The sequence below is a fragment of the Microcaecilia unicolor genome, chromosome 5 (genome assembly GCF_901765095.1).
Source record: "Microcaecilia unicolor chromosome 5, aMicUni1.1, whole genome shotgun sequence".
In the NCBI taxonomy this organism is placed as follows: Eukaryota; Metazoa; Chordata; class Amphibia; order Gymnophiona; family Siphonopidae; genus Microcaecilia; species Microcaecilia unicolor.
The window spans coordinates 220,732,558-220,745,548 of record NC_044035.1 but is presented as its reverse complement, the minus strand read 5'-3'; the positions used below and the strand labels follow the sequence as shown (position 1 = coordinate 220,745,548).

Here is a 12,991-nt window from a genome sequence, read left to right as displayed (position 1 = left end):
ATATTGTTCCAGTCTAAATATTATCAGTTTTTTGATCTCAAACAGTTGGAGGTTAATGTGGTAGTTTAGTCACATATGTTGCACTGTATGACAGATTAGAGTGACCACTTGGGAAAAGACGCTCTCTTTAATTTTTTTATTTCTTAAATAGCTTGGATAGCTATTTAGGAAAGTTTGTTTTTCGTTTTTCCTTATCTTGGATCATTTATTCAATTGTATAGTGGACGATAGTAAGAAAACGTTAGAACTGGATTCATTTTCCTTAAAATTTTGTATTACTTATTTTTTGTAAGCACTCATAAATGAGTATTATGAGTGTTAAAAAATTAATAAAAAAATTATAAATAAATAAAGAACGCTGTGTTCAGCTTAACAAAAGCTTTAACATATTCAGCACACATATGCATATGCTGTGCTGAATATAATGTTAAAGCTTTTGTTTACCAAAACAGAAGAATCCTTTTACCAAGCTGTGGTAAAGAGGGCCCTGTGGTAGCTGCAGGGGTTGTTTTTACTGCAGTGGGTAAAAAGCCTCTAAAAAGTAAGATTATTCTTACTGCGTGGCGATGGGGAGGTGGGGGAGCACTTACCATCTCCCAATGAGGTAGCGGTAAAGGCTTCCGCAGTAACCCAGCAGTAACTGGGCAGCGTGTGGTGCTACCCGATTACCACAGGGTTAGCTCCACACTAGAAATTACGGAATTTTCCATAGCACCGGAAATGGTGCACACTCGAGGAGGAACTACCACCAGTGACTGCGTTGAGCTGGCGGTAGTTCCAGGTTGCCATGCAGCAGGGTCATTGCCGTGCGTCAGCATTTTAGTAAAAGGGCCCCCAAGTTACTAATGTTTATGTTTATTTTTGAAGCTAAGATAAGCTATATTGGATAAAATTTAAAATTAATAATTAAAAAAAAAAAAAGAACAGATATAGGAAAGGGGAGGTTTTCTGACGGCTGATATAGTACACTGTAGCTATGCTATAACAGTAGCACTAGTTTTACTGAAGTCTTTCCTCCACCAGAAAAAAATGAAGAAAAAAATTATATACTTGGTGCTAATAGTTAGTTTCCTAAAGTCAATAATATGTCTGGATGCAGCAAGGTAGAAAGCACAGGTCCAGAGTTGGTAATGGAGGACAAGGGCATGGATAAAAAGAAATTGCTTGTTGAATAGAGTTCATAAGGAAGGATGTAGCGAGAGAGAGGACAAAACGGGTAATGAGGAGCTATATAGGGAATGTATTTGTAGATGGGGAGCCAATCCAGTGATTTGAAGAGAGGGGTTACATGATCATGTCAATATTGGAGGAAGAGAAGTCATGCAGCTGAATGTTGAATAGAATGGACTTTAGTGGCAAAAGATAGTTTGGTAGGAGATTCACAGAGAAGCAGATTGTCGTAGTCTAAACGAGAGGTGACAAGAGTTAAACATTAGAATAATTTTTGTTCAGTATCTTCCCACCAACCAGTTGGGCAGTTTATCTTGAGGACAGTCTAGATGAGGGATTCCAGGCCAACACGTAGGAGTCCTATGTGTGTGGCTTATTCATCCTGCTTATACTAGGAGTAAACAAAGTTGCTTACCTCTAACTGGTGTTTTTAGTAAAAATCAGTCACATCCTTCCATCTCCACGTGCAGTTGAGATATATAATTTATTTTATTTTATTGCCTTAAAGCTCTGATACATGATTGAGGGGGCCTTGTGGCACATGACACAGTGTTGGCTGTATATGAGCAGAAAGCCCTTCTCTTGTATTTCTAGCTAGTAAACATGACATACTCAGTGCCTATGGGTGACATCACTCATACATGTCTAACTCCTGCCTTCAGAAAATGGCAATTTTAAGGTAAGCAGCTTGGCTTTACCACAAAAATAGTTTTATAGTTGCTCATTTTTTTTTTTTTACTTCTTGCATTACAATAATGTGCAAACGCCCCTCCTAGGAACTGTTACCAGGAAATTGAGCAGGAATGACTTGGGTGCTGTAGAGCATTTTAGATGATTTCATCTAATAATCTATGTAACTATATTTTTAAAATAATGCTGTCTGTTAAAGTGAAGCCAGTTATTTTCCCTTTTCTGTTAATACAGGGACCTTATTGATAGTTGACAGTGAAGAAGAATTCTTTCCTGAAGAAATCACCAAGCTGAGGAGGGATGTGGATAATGGACTTTCTTTGATTGTGTTCAGCGACTGGTACAACACTTCAGTCATGAGAAAAGTCAAGTTCTATGATGAGAATACTAGGTACATTTGGAATGTTCTATATCAATAAACATTTTTGCAAATTGCAGAATACTGTTCACTGTGTACCATTTCCAAGCAAATACTATGTATATGATAAAAATGAGCTACATTTAAACATCAAGAGGAACTTTTACTACGCTGAGGTAAAAGCCTTATCACACCCTTACACGGGTCTTTTCTGCATGCTAAGGCCATTTTTACTGCGTCTATAAAAATCCAATTTTTCTAATTTTTGCATTAATGGCCAAGTGCTAATGTCATTAGAGAATGACATGGGGACAGAGTTTATCCCGTCCCTACCCCATCCCTGCACGCTTTGATCCCCATCCCCATCCCCACAAACTCTACTGCATTTGTTCCATCAAAGACAATTGTTCACTTTGTGTACAAATAAGATTTTGTACTGTTGTTGGGATGGGAATGCAGTTTGTGGGAATGGGAACAAACTTTATCCCCATGTCATTCTCTAGTTCTCATTAGTGCATGGCCATTTTTGAAAATTATCACAGGAGCACTTAGCAACCCCTATTTTGTAGGTGGTAAGGGCTCCTGCATTATCTGTGTGCTAACTAGTTAGTGTGGTGATGAAGATGTGAAAAATGATGAAAAGATATACAGTGCAATCCGCTTAAGTGCAAGGGTCTGGTACCAAAGAAATATATGCAGTTAACCGGAGCGTGCACTTAACCGTTGTGACCCAAAGAAGCTTGACATCTGATAAACATATGTACAGTACTGTTATATGTACAGTATACAGTCTCCGTTAACTGATGTTAGGCTTACTTAAAGTAATCAGTTATGTTCCTCTGTACACTCTTGGGTCTGTGAGTTCCATAGACTACGTCTGCCAGACGGTAAAAACTGTCATAGCACTGACATCCAGTGGCCTCCTGATAGGCCCGCACGGTGTTGAGACTCTCCAGCGCTCTTGCAAAAGTGACAGGAGGAGGTTTGTCCCCAAAGAAATTGATGGCGCCCAAAACGGGACCAAAGTACGGCATGCAGTTAAACAGAGCATGCGCTTATCCGACGTGCACTGTATTTATATTTGGGGAATTACATTAACCTGTACAGTATAATATTTAAGGACATTTGCTCAGGACATAAGGACCAGATCTTTAACAATAGGGTTTATTTACAATACAGGTAATGCAATAATGTTAGGCAGTTTTAGGGATTTTAACCCTTTAGTGTCCAGTGTTCCCGTAATAAGCCATATGGGAACAGATTGATGGGAACATTGGACACTAAAGGGAGTGTGCCACAAGATAAATATTGTTAGAAAGTCTGAATTATTAATTAGGTTGGCTTAATAGTAACTCAATTTGCTTGAAAATTCTGCAGGAAACAAAACACATCTTGGAATCTCTATGGATTGAACTTCCATGTGTAAAGGGGAAAAGGATAGTGATAGGAGTCTACTACCGTCCACCTGGCCATGATGAACAGATGGATGTAGAAATGTTAAAGGAAATTAGGGATGCTAACAAACTGGGCAACACAATAATAATGGGTGATTTCAATTACCCAGATATTGACTGAGTAAATGTAACATCAGGGCATGCTAGGGAGGTAAAATTCCTTGACGAAATCAAGAACTGCTTTATGGAGCAGCAGGTACAGGAGCTGACAAAAGAAGGAAAAATTCTAGAATTAGTCCTTAGTGGAGCACATGATCTGGTGCAGGAGGTAATGATGCTGGGGCCGCTTGATAACAATGATCATAGTATGATCAGATTTGATATTAGCTCTGGAGTAAGTATATGCAGGAAATCCAATACATTAGCGTTTAACTTTCAAAAAGGAGACTATGATAAAATGAGAAGAACAGTGAAAAAAAAACTTAGAGGAGTGGATGCGAGGGTCAAAATTTTACATCAGGTGTGGATGCTGTTCAAAAATACCATCCTGGAAGCGCAGGCCAAATATATTCCACGTATTAAAAAAGGAGAATGGAAGATCCAATGACAGCCGGCATGGTTAAAAAGTGAGGTGAAGGAAGCTATTTGAGCTAAAAGAAAATCCTTCAGAAAATGGAAGAAGGGACCAAATGAAAATAATAAGAAACAGCATAAGGAATGTCAAGTCAAATGCAAAGCACTGATAAGGAAGGCAAAGAGGAACTTTGAAAAAAGATTACGTTGGAGGCAAAAACACACAGTAAAAATTTTTTTTAGATATATTAAAAGCAGGAAGCCGGCAAAAGAATCTGTTGAACCGCTAAATGATCGAGGGGTAAAAGGGGCAATTGGGGAAGACAAAGCCATAGCAGAGAGATTAAATGAATTCTTTGCTTCGGTCTTCACTGAGAAAGATTTGGGAGAGATACTGGTGCCAATGTAAAGCTGACAAGTCGGAGAAACTGAATGGAAATCTCTGTAAACCTAGAAGATGTAATGGGGCAATTTAACAAATTGAAGAGTAGCAGATCTCCTGGACCGGATGGTATTCATCCCAGAGTACTGATAGAACTAGAAAATGAACTTGCGGAACTATTATTGCTAATATATACTTTATCTTTAAAATCGAGTATGGTACCTGAAGATTGGAGGGTGCCCAATGTAACGCCGATTTTTTTAAAAAGGTTCCAGAGGAGATCTGGGAAATTATAGTCCGGTAAGCCTGATGTCGGTGCAGGGCAAAATGGTAGAGACTGTTATAAAGAACAAAATTACAGAGCATATTCAGAAGCATGGATTAATCAGACAAAGCCAATATAGATTTAGTGAAGGGAAATCTTGCCTCATCAATCTATTACATTTATTTGAAGGAGTGAATAAAGGTGAGCCGGTTGATATTGTGTATCTGGATTTTCAGAAGGCGTTTGACAAAGTACCTCATGAAAGACTCCAGAGGAAATTGGAGAGTCATGGGATAGGAGGTAGTGTCCTATTGTGGATTAAAAAGTGGTTAAAAGATATAAAACATAGTAGGATTAAATAGTCAGTATTCTCAGTGGAGAAGGGTAATTAGTGGGGTTCCCCAGGGGTCTGTGCTGGGACCGCTGCTTTTTAACATAGTTATAAATGACCTAGAGATAAGAATAACTAGTGAGGCAATTAAATTTACTGACGACACAAAGTTATTCAAAGTTGTTAAACAGCAAGAGGATTGTGCAAAATTACAAGAGGACGTTAGGAGACTGGAAGACTGGGCATCTAAATGGCAGATGACATTTAATGTGAACAAGTACAAAGTGATGCATATGGGAAAGTGGAACCCGAATTATAGCTACGTAATGCAAGGTTCCATGTTAGGAGTCACCAACCAAGAATTAGATTTAGGTGTCGTCGATGATATGTTGAAACCTTCTGCTCAGTGTGCTGTATTAGCTAAGAAAGCAAATAGAATGTCAGGTATTATTAGGAAAGGAATTGAAAACAAAAATGAGGGTTATAATGCCTTTGTATCCCTCCATGGTGCGACTGCACCTTGACTATTGTGTTCAATTTTGGTCACCGCATCTCAAAAAAGTTATAGTGGAATTAGAAAAGGTGCAGAGAAGGGCAACGATAATGATAAAGGGATAGGACGACTTTCCTATGAGAAAAGGCTAAAGCGGCTAGGGCTCTTCCGCTTGGAGAAAAGACAGCTGAGGGGGAGATATGATAGAGGTCTATGAAATAATGAGTGGAGTGGAACGGGTAGACGTGAAGCATCTGTTTACTCTTTCCAAAAATACTAGGACTAGGGGGCATGTGATGAAGCTACAAAGTAGTAAATTTAAAACAAATCGGAAAAAAATTTTCTTCACTCACTGTGTAATTAAACTCTGGAATTTGTTACCAGAGAGTGTGGTAAAGGCGGTTAGCTTAGTGGGGTTTAAAAAAGGTTTGGCAGGCTTCCTAAAGGGAAAATCCATAGACCTTTTTTAATATGAACTTGGGGAAAATCCACTGATTATTTATGGTATAAGCAACATAAAATGTTTTGTACTTTTTTGGGATCTTGCCAGGTATTTGTCTCCTGGATTGGCCACTTTTGGAAACAGGATGCTGGGCTTGATGGACCTTTGGTCTGTCCCAGTATGGCAATACTTATGTACTTATGAGGATCAGATGAATTCTTTTTGCTGCTATTTGGAGTGGTGAAGAAGGTCCTTGCTGGGAAAGAAATCTTTTTGCAGATTTGTTAATAGTGGAACCTGGAGAAAGACTTTTCTGGAGTGTATATGTGTGGTGTTCTGCAAGTCCAGAGAAAGATGCAGGTCCAAAGTCCAGAGAGAAGAGAAGAAAAGATGGAGACTGAGAGGGTTTTTATAATTTCTTGTTGAGCCATAGGTTGAAGTCAGGTGGGGTATATTGATCCAATGAAAATTCAGCTAGGTGAAAAATGATTCTCTCTGGTTTTTGAGATGGGAGCATGGTAGCTGGTCACATGTTTATATCATAAGGGTTCCTGGCTGACCATCTGCTGTGGTATAAACCCATACTTGACAAGATTAAAAGAGTCATTGTCTGGGAGTTTCAGCTATATGGGCTTTTATTTTGTCAGATTAGGTGGGTCATGGTCTGGGAGTTTCTGGTAGATGGACTGTCTTTTGTTAACTCCAGTCTCTGTGATTTTTTTTTAATTTTTTTACATTTGTACCCCGCACTTTCCTACTCATGGCAGGCTCAATGCGCTTACATGGGGCAATGGAGGGTTAAGTGACTTGCCCAGAGTCACAAGGAGCTGCCTGTGCCTGAAGTGGGAATCGAACTCAGTTCCCCAGGACCAAAGTCCACCACCCTAACCACTAGGCCACTCCTCCAGTGTATATTGCTGTCAATATACAGACTGTTCTTTGGAGATGTGGTGATTAACTTTAGTATCCACCCAGCCAGTTCTATTGTTACACTGGTATCGGTGGTCTTCAAGGTGATGGTGCCAGTTTCTCATACTGAACATGTTGCATTAGCAAAACATTTTTATATATCAGTTTCTGTTTCCAGTAAAATTATAACTCTGAAAATCCCTCATGTCATGCTACATTCCAACAAAATCAGTAACTCTGAAAATCCCTCTTATTATGCTACAGATGTGCTATCTGGTTAGCATAGGAATGCCTACTCTTTGACCTGATAGAACCAGGAAAATGTACTACTTCAAACCATTGCTTAAATAATATATTGTGTATTGAGAGGAGCACCCTCAGAGATTTACACACCCACAAAGTAGTCTGTCAAGACCACTGACAGGGGACATAGCACTTCATTCATTGGGCCTCTTTCCCTTTAATGATATAGTGCAACATGTGCTAATAGTGTTACTTAATATACCCTGAACACTTCTCAGGCAATAACAAAAACCAGAAAATGCCAGCTTTTTGCAATAAAGAATGAAAAATTCAAAACATAATTACAAAAGTAATGTTACTTATGAGCCCAGTGTAGGAACAACCTGACGCCAAGGGCTCCTTAGGTACAATCACTAATTATTCATCTAGAAGGACTGCTGTCCCCCGGAACTTCACAGAACGCCATCAATGGTGGGAGGATCATGAGGCCCTTGCGTCTCTTTGTAAAGAAGTGATGGATGCCAGCAATCGCAGTTGGCGAAATATCAGGATTTTAGGGCTGCCAGAAGGAGTAGAGAGTGGCAATCTGGTGACCCTAGTTGCTGCAGAATCACCTTCCGCTACTCATTTGAAGTGGAGCGGGCACACTGGATATTGATGCATCGAATGGAGCACGAGGCAAGGGTTAGGCCTTTCATCTTAAAAATGCTCCGTCATGCTTTAGTGCTGTATATTTTTGCTAAAGTGAGAGCTAAACCTATGATTCAATGGAACGGAGCTGAATCTCTAAATAGTTCCAGATTTTGAATGACACATTGCACAACTCAGAAAGCAGTTTCTGTCTATGCGCTTGCAACTAAATCAATTGGGGGCTCAGTATGGGCTTATATCCAGCCCTCATGAAGGTTACCTACCGAAATCGGGCACGCCAATTTGAGAACCCTAATGATCTCAAAATCTTCATTAGTGAATGTCAAGCTGCTTCTGCTTGATTAACTGAACAACAACTTATAACAGCTTGTTTCATGATTCTGTGGTGCATTTTCAATGCGGTTCTGTATGCTTTCTATTATATGCTGTGTGGGAGGTTATGCATACTTGGGGTTGATGCCTAGGTAGAGGGGGAAGGGGCTTTGGACTGATGCTATGTGGAGAACTTCTGTTTTTGAGTTCATTTGGTGCTGTGTGTAGATTGAGTGTACTTGTGTAAATGCAGGGGGGATGGGGGGTGAGTGGTAGTCATTCTAAGACTAGTGACTGCCAGGGATTAGGATGGATGGTGAGAGGTGAATGTAGATATGGATGATGAGGGGAGGAAAGGGAGGGACATGGAGAATTTACTTAATATTGGGCATGAGTCGTTGCTGTTTGGGCTAAGCTGGGGTTTGTGTGAGAGTTTGGACAAAGAATGTGCTATATTTTTCTGTATATTTTTCTCTTCATTGAGGAAGATGGGGATTATGTAAAGGTGGAACTGGGATGGAATCCTGTATTCTTTGGATATTATGTCTAACTTGAAATTATATTCGCTGAATGTCAATGGTCTTAGCCATCCTATCAAGAAGCAAAATGCAGATATAAATCTGTTGCAAGAGATGCATATAGACAACCAAGAATCGGGTAAACTGCAAATGTGGCTTGGTTCAGACTTGCTGTTTTTCAGCAGCAGTGTCAAAAAAAGGGGGGGTGGCATTGTTGATACTTCATAATGCTGGCATAGTGGTGGAGGAACAATAAGCTGATCTGCATGGTAGATGGCTTCTGTACAACTCAGAAGGGGATCGTCATTTTTTACTGTGGTTAATAGCTATGCTCCCACCCAGGTGGGGTGCTCTGAATTTTTTCAGTCTTTACAAACACTGCTGGAACTTGGGAACATGCCAATCATTTTGGCAGAAGATTTTAATCAGGTGATTGATCCTATTTTAGATAGACATCCAAGTTTGAAATCACACACAGTGTTGCTATCTTTGAAGCACCTTATAGAGGAAATGGGATTGGTGGATATATGACGTATCCTTAATCCAGCTGATAAAGATTACAAGTTGCAACTGTGTCAATTGGTAAAGAATTGTTATTGCAACTTGCAACTACCTACAACTAAAATGAAATATATCCCTAGTTACAGTGCTTTAGAGCCATGAAATCAAACATTTAAAAAAAAGAAGGATGTAAAGAGACTTCCTGTGGCCACAAAGAAGGGATTCTCTGTAGCAATCCTGTGCCTTTTTTTTCTTTTTATAAAGGACTGTGGCTTTAGTAATCAGAAAACTCAGAGCACAAAAAAAAGGAAACGTTAGGAACAAAGAAAAAATTCAAAGAACGAGAATTAAGATTTGAAACAGAGCTCAAATAACATAAAAATATGTTTCCTAACAGAATAGCAATTATATACTTACAAATTCTGGTGAAATTGGGGGGGAAATGGGCAAGGGCGTGGCTAGCGTCATTCAGACGGCTTTCACTTCACTTACACTCATAAAGAACAATTCCTGATCTCTACTGTAATAGCTACAAACAGGAAATGCAAAACTTGGAACAAGAAAAAGGATATCATTAAAAATAGATTTCTATAAATTAAACTACAATCTTCTCTCTGACCAGCAGATAGAAGTTTCAGTAGACGTCGTGGGTCACAATTTGTACTAGGCTGTGCATTTTTGGTTTGCTATTCTCTAAACAACTTATGAAATTTTATAAAATATTATAGAAAAAAGTTGTACAGCAATCAGAGAGAAAAGTCTTTTAATTACTCACCCACCAGCACAGCATCAGACATCAGTTTCAAGTTATAACAAACAAAATCTAACATCAGTACCTCTGGTAATTATAAGTAATTAGACTAACCTCTGGTAATTATAAGTAATTAGACTAATTATATAAAGAAGAGAAAAATAAGGAAGAAAAGTTTGTTCCTCATACAAAGGTCACAGAACAGAGAGAAAGCAGAGAAAGAAAGAATAAATGAAAGAAAGATTCTTAGATATAGAGAATTAGTTTCTACGAAGGGGGGAGAGCAAACTTCTTCGGGGAAAAACCATAGGCCATTGGACGGATCTGAAACTCTCTCTCTCCAAGCATAAGTACATAAGTACATAAGTACATAAGTAATACCATACTGGGAAAAGACCAAAGGCCCATCAAGCCCAGCATCCTGTCCCCGACAGTGGCCAATCCAGATCAAGAGCATCTGGCAGCTTCCCAAACGTACAAACATTCTGTACATGTTATTCCCGAATTGTGGATTTTTCCCAAGTCCATTTAGTAGAGGTTTATGGACTTGTCCTTTAGGAAACCGTTCAAACCCTTTTTAAACTCTGCCAAGCTAACCACCTTCACCACGTTCTCCGGCAACAAATTCCAGAGTTTAATTACGCGCTGGGTGAAGAAAACATTTTCTCCTATTTGTTTTAAATATACTACACTGTAGTTTCATCGCATGCCCCCTAGTCCTAGTATTTTTGGAAAGCGTGAACAGACGCTTCACATCCACCTGTTCCACTCCACTCGTTATTTTATATACCTCTATCATGTCTCCCCTCAACCGTCTCTTCTTCAAGCTGAAAAGCCCTAGCCTCCTTAGTCTTTCTTCATAGGGAAGTCGTCCCATCCCCGCTATCATTTTAGTCGCCCTTCGCTGCACCATTTCCAATTCCACTATATCTTTCTTGAGATGCGGCGGCCAGAATTGGACACAATACTCAAGGTGCGGTCACACCATGGAATGATACAAGGGCATTATAACATCCTCACACCTGTTTTCTATACCTTTCCTAATAATACTCAACATTCTATTTGCTTTCCTAGCCGCAGCAGCACACTGAGCAGAAGGTTTCAGTGTATTATCAATGGCTAATTTGTTCACGTAACAAATTTGATAGGGTCACATCATGGTATGTTAAGTTGCATGGGCTACCTACAGAAGCCAGAATTCACTTTAAATTGTATTGCATGGTCTTTAAAATAATTCAAGGTACATGGTAGGTTTGATTAACACTTTATATTCAAGATATGGGATACGGAACAAACTGAAATTGGCATTCTCCACATGAGAGGGCATAAAATCTATATCTTTCTCTATAATTTGTTCTTTTCTAGTAGCAAAGCTGTGGAATATATTATCTTCATACATGTCTGAGATGGTTAACAGTCGCTGCCTTTCAAATTTTTATTAAGGCTGTAATATTTAAGAAATTTGTTCTATCCAAGTAGTCTAAAATGTGCTTTGTTTATCTGGCTAATTTTATTTTTGATATGATACTTATATTTATTTTCTTTGGGTTTACTTCTTGTAATTTGGTTTTTGACCCAGATTAACCAATGTTGAAGACATGATATTAAGTTTAATGGATCACAGCCTAACTCAGCAAGGTTTTTCTTATGTCCTAATGTTCTAATGCTGACTATTTTGTTAATTTTTGTAGGTCCCTCTTAAGAAGGGGGAGGGTGTCTCAGATTTTGTCATCCCAAAGGTCTGACTGATCTTGGTTTGTACTAGCATCCGTATAGGGCCTAGTATGCCATCAAATGAAGTGCATTTTATTTGTTGATTAAACTATTCAATTACTGTAGCTCTTATGATTTCATTGGAACATTGTTTTCGCTAATGACTACTCTACATTAAATGCCACAGTTTTTTTACTTTTCTAGAGCACCTGTTTAAGATTTTTCCTAATATGAACACTGAAATTGCCTTAATTTTCTGAACAAGATAATCTAATATAATAAAACGCACCGTGAACGTTCTAATGAGGACAACGTTCTGTGAAGCCCTGAAGCCATCTGACGTCACTGAAGCTGTAGGGTTCGTGGATTCGTGGTGTGAAGCCTCCCTTCAAGCCAGCCAGCCAGCCGTCTCTGCCCCGCCCTCGCGACAAAACAACAAATCCGGAAGCGAAACGTCAGGAAGGAGGCGGCGCTCCCGCCGTCTAGCCTTCCCTTCGCTGTGTTGCCTTCAACAATAGGCGGAACACAACGAAGGGAAAGCTACACGTCGGGAGCGCGCCTCCTTCCCTGACGCTTCGCTGCCGGAAACGCACACGGAGGTAAATGAAAAAGAAGAAAAAAAAAACCAAACCGATGCATGGATGCGAAGGGGGGGAGGAGAAGAGGGCGGGCCAGGCTGGGACATGGGATAGAGAGGAGCATGGATGCGAGGGGGGGGGGTCATGGAAGGGAGAGAGGGGACTTGCTGGAAAAGAATGAATGGAGGCGGCAGGGGACAGAGGAGCATGGATGGGCATGGATTGCGAGGGCAGGACTCAGGGAGAGAGGGGAATTGCTTGAAAGGGATGAATGGAGGGGGCAGGGGACAGAGGGAGCATGGATGGGCATGGATTGGAAGGGCAGGACTCAGGGAGAGAGGGAAATTGCTGGATAGGGATGAATAGAGGAGACAGATGGGCATGGATGGATATGGATTGCAGGGCAGGCCTTAGGGAGAGAGGGCAATTGCTGGATAGGGATGAATGGAGGGGCCAGGTGACAAAGGAGCATGGATGGGCATGGATTGGAAGGGCAGGACTCAGGGAGAGGGGAAATGCTGGATAGGGATGAATGGAGGGAACAGATGGGCATGGATGGATATGGATTGCAGGGCAGGCCTCAGGCAGAGAGGGAAAATGCTGGATAGGGATGAATGAGGGGGCAGGTGACAGAGAAACATGGATGGCCATGGATTGGGAGGGCAGGGCTCAGGGAGAGAGGGGAATTGCTGGAAAGGGATGAATGGAGGGGGCAGG

At 40.3% G+C, this 12,991-nt stretch overlaps 1 protein-coding gene across 1 annotated transcript in view; it reads left to right on the top strand.

Annotated features, from left to right (window-relative positions):
* The window catches only part of MBTPS1 (membrane bound transcription factor peptidase, site 1), a 514,786-nt gene that overhangs the window by 307,046 nt on the left and 194,749 nt on the right, over positions 1–12,991 (top strand). Inside the window, 1 exon segment of the mRNA XM_030203794.1 lies at positions 2,095–2,251. Coding sequence (XP_030059654.1) covers positions 2,095–2,251 — 157 coding nt within the window.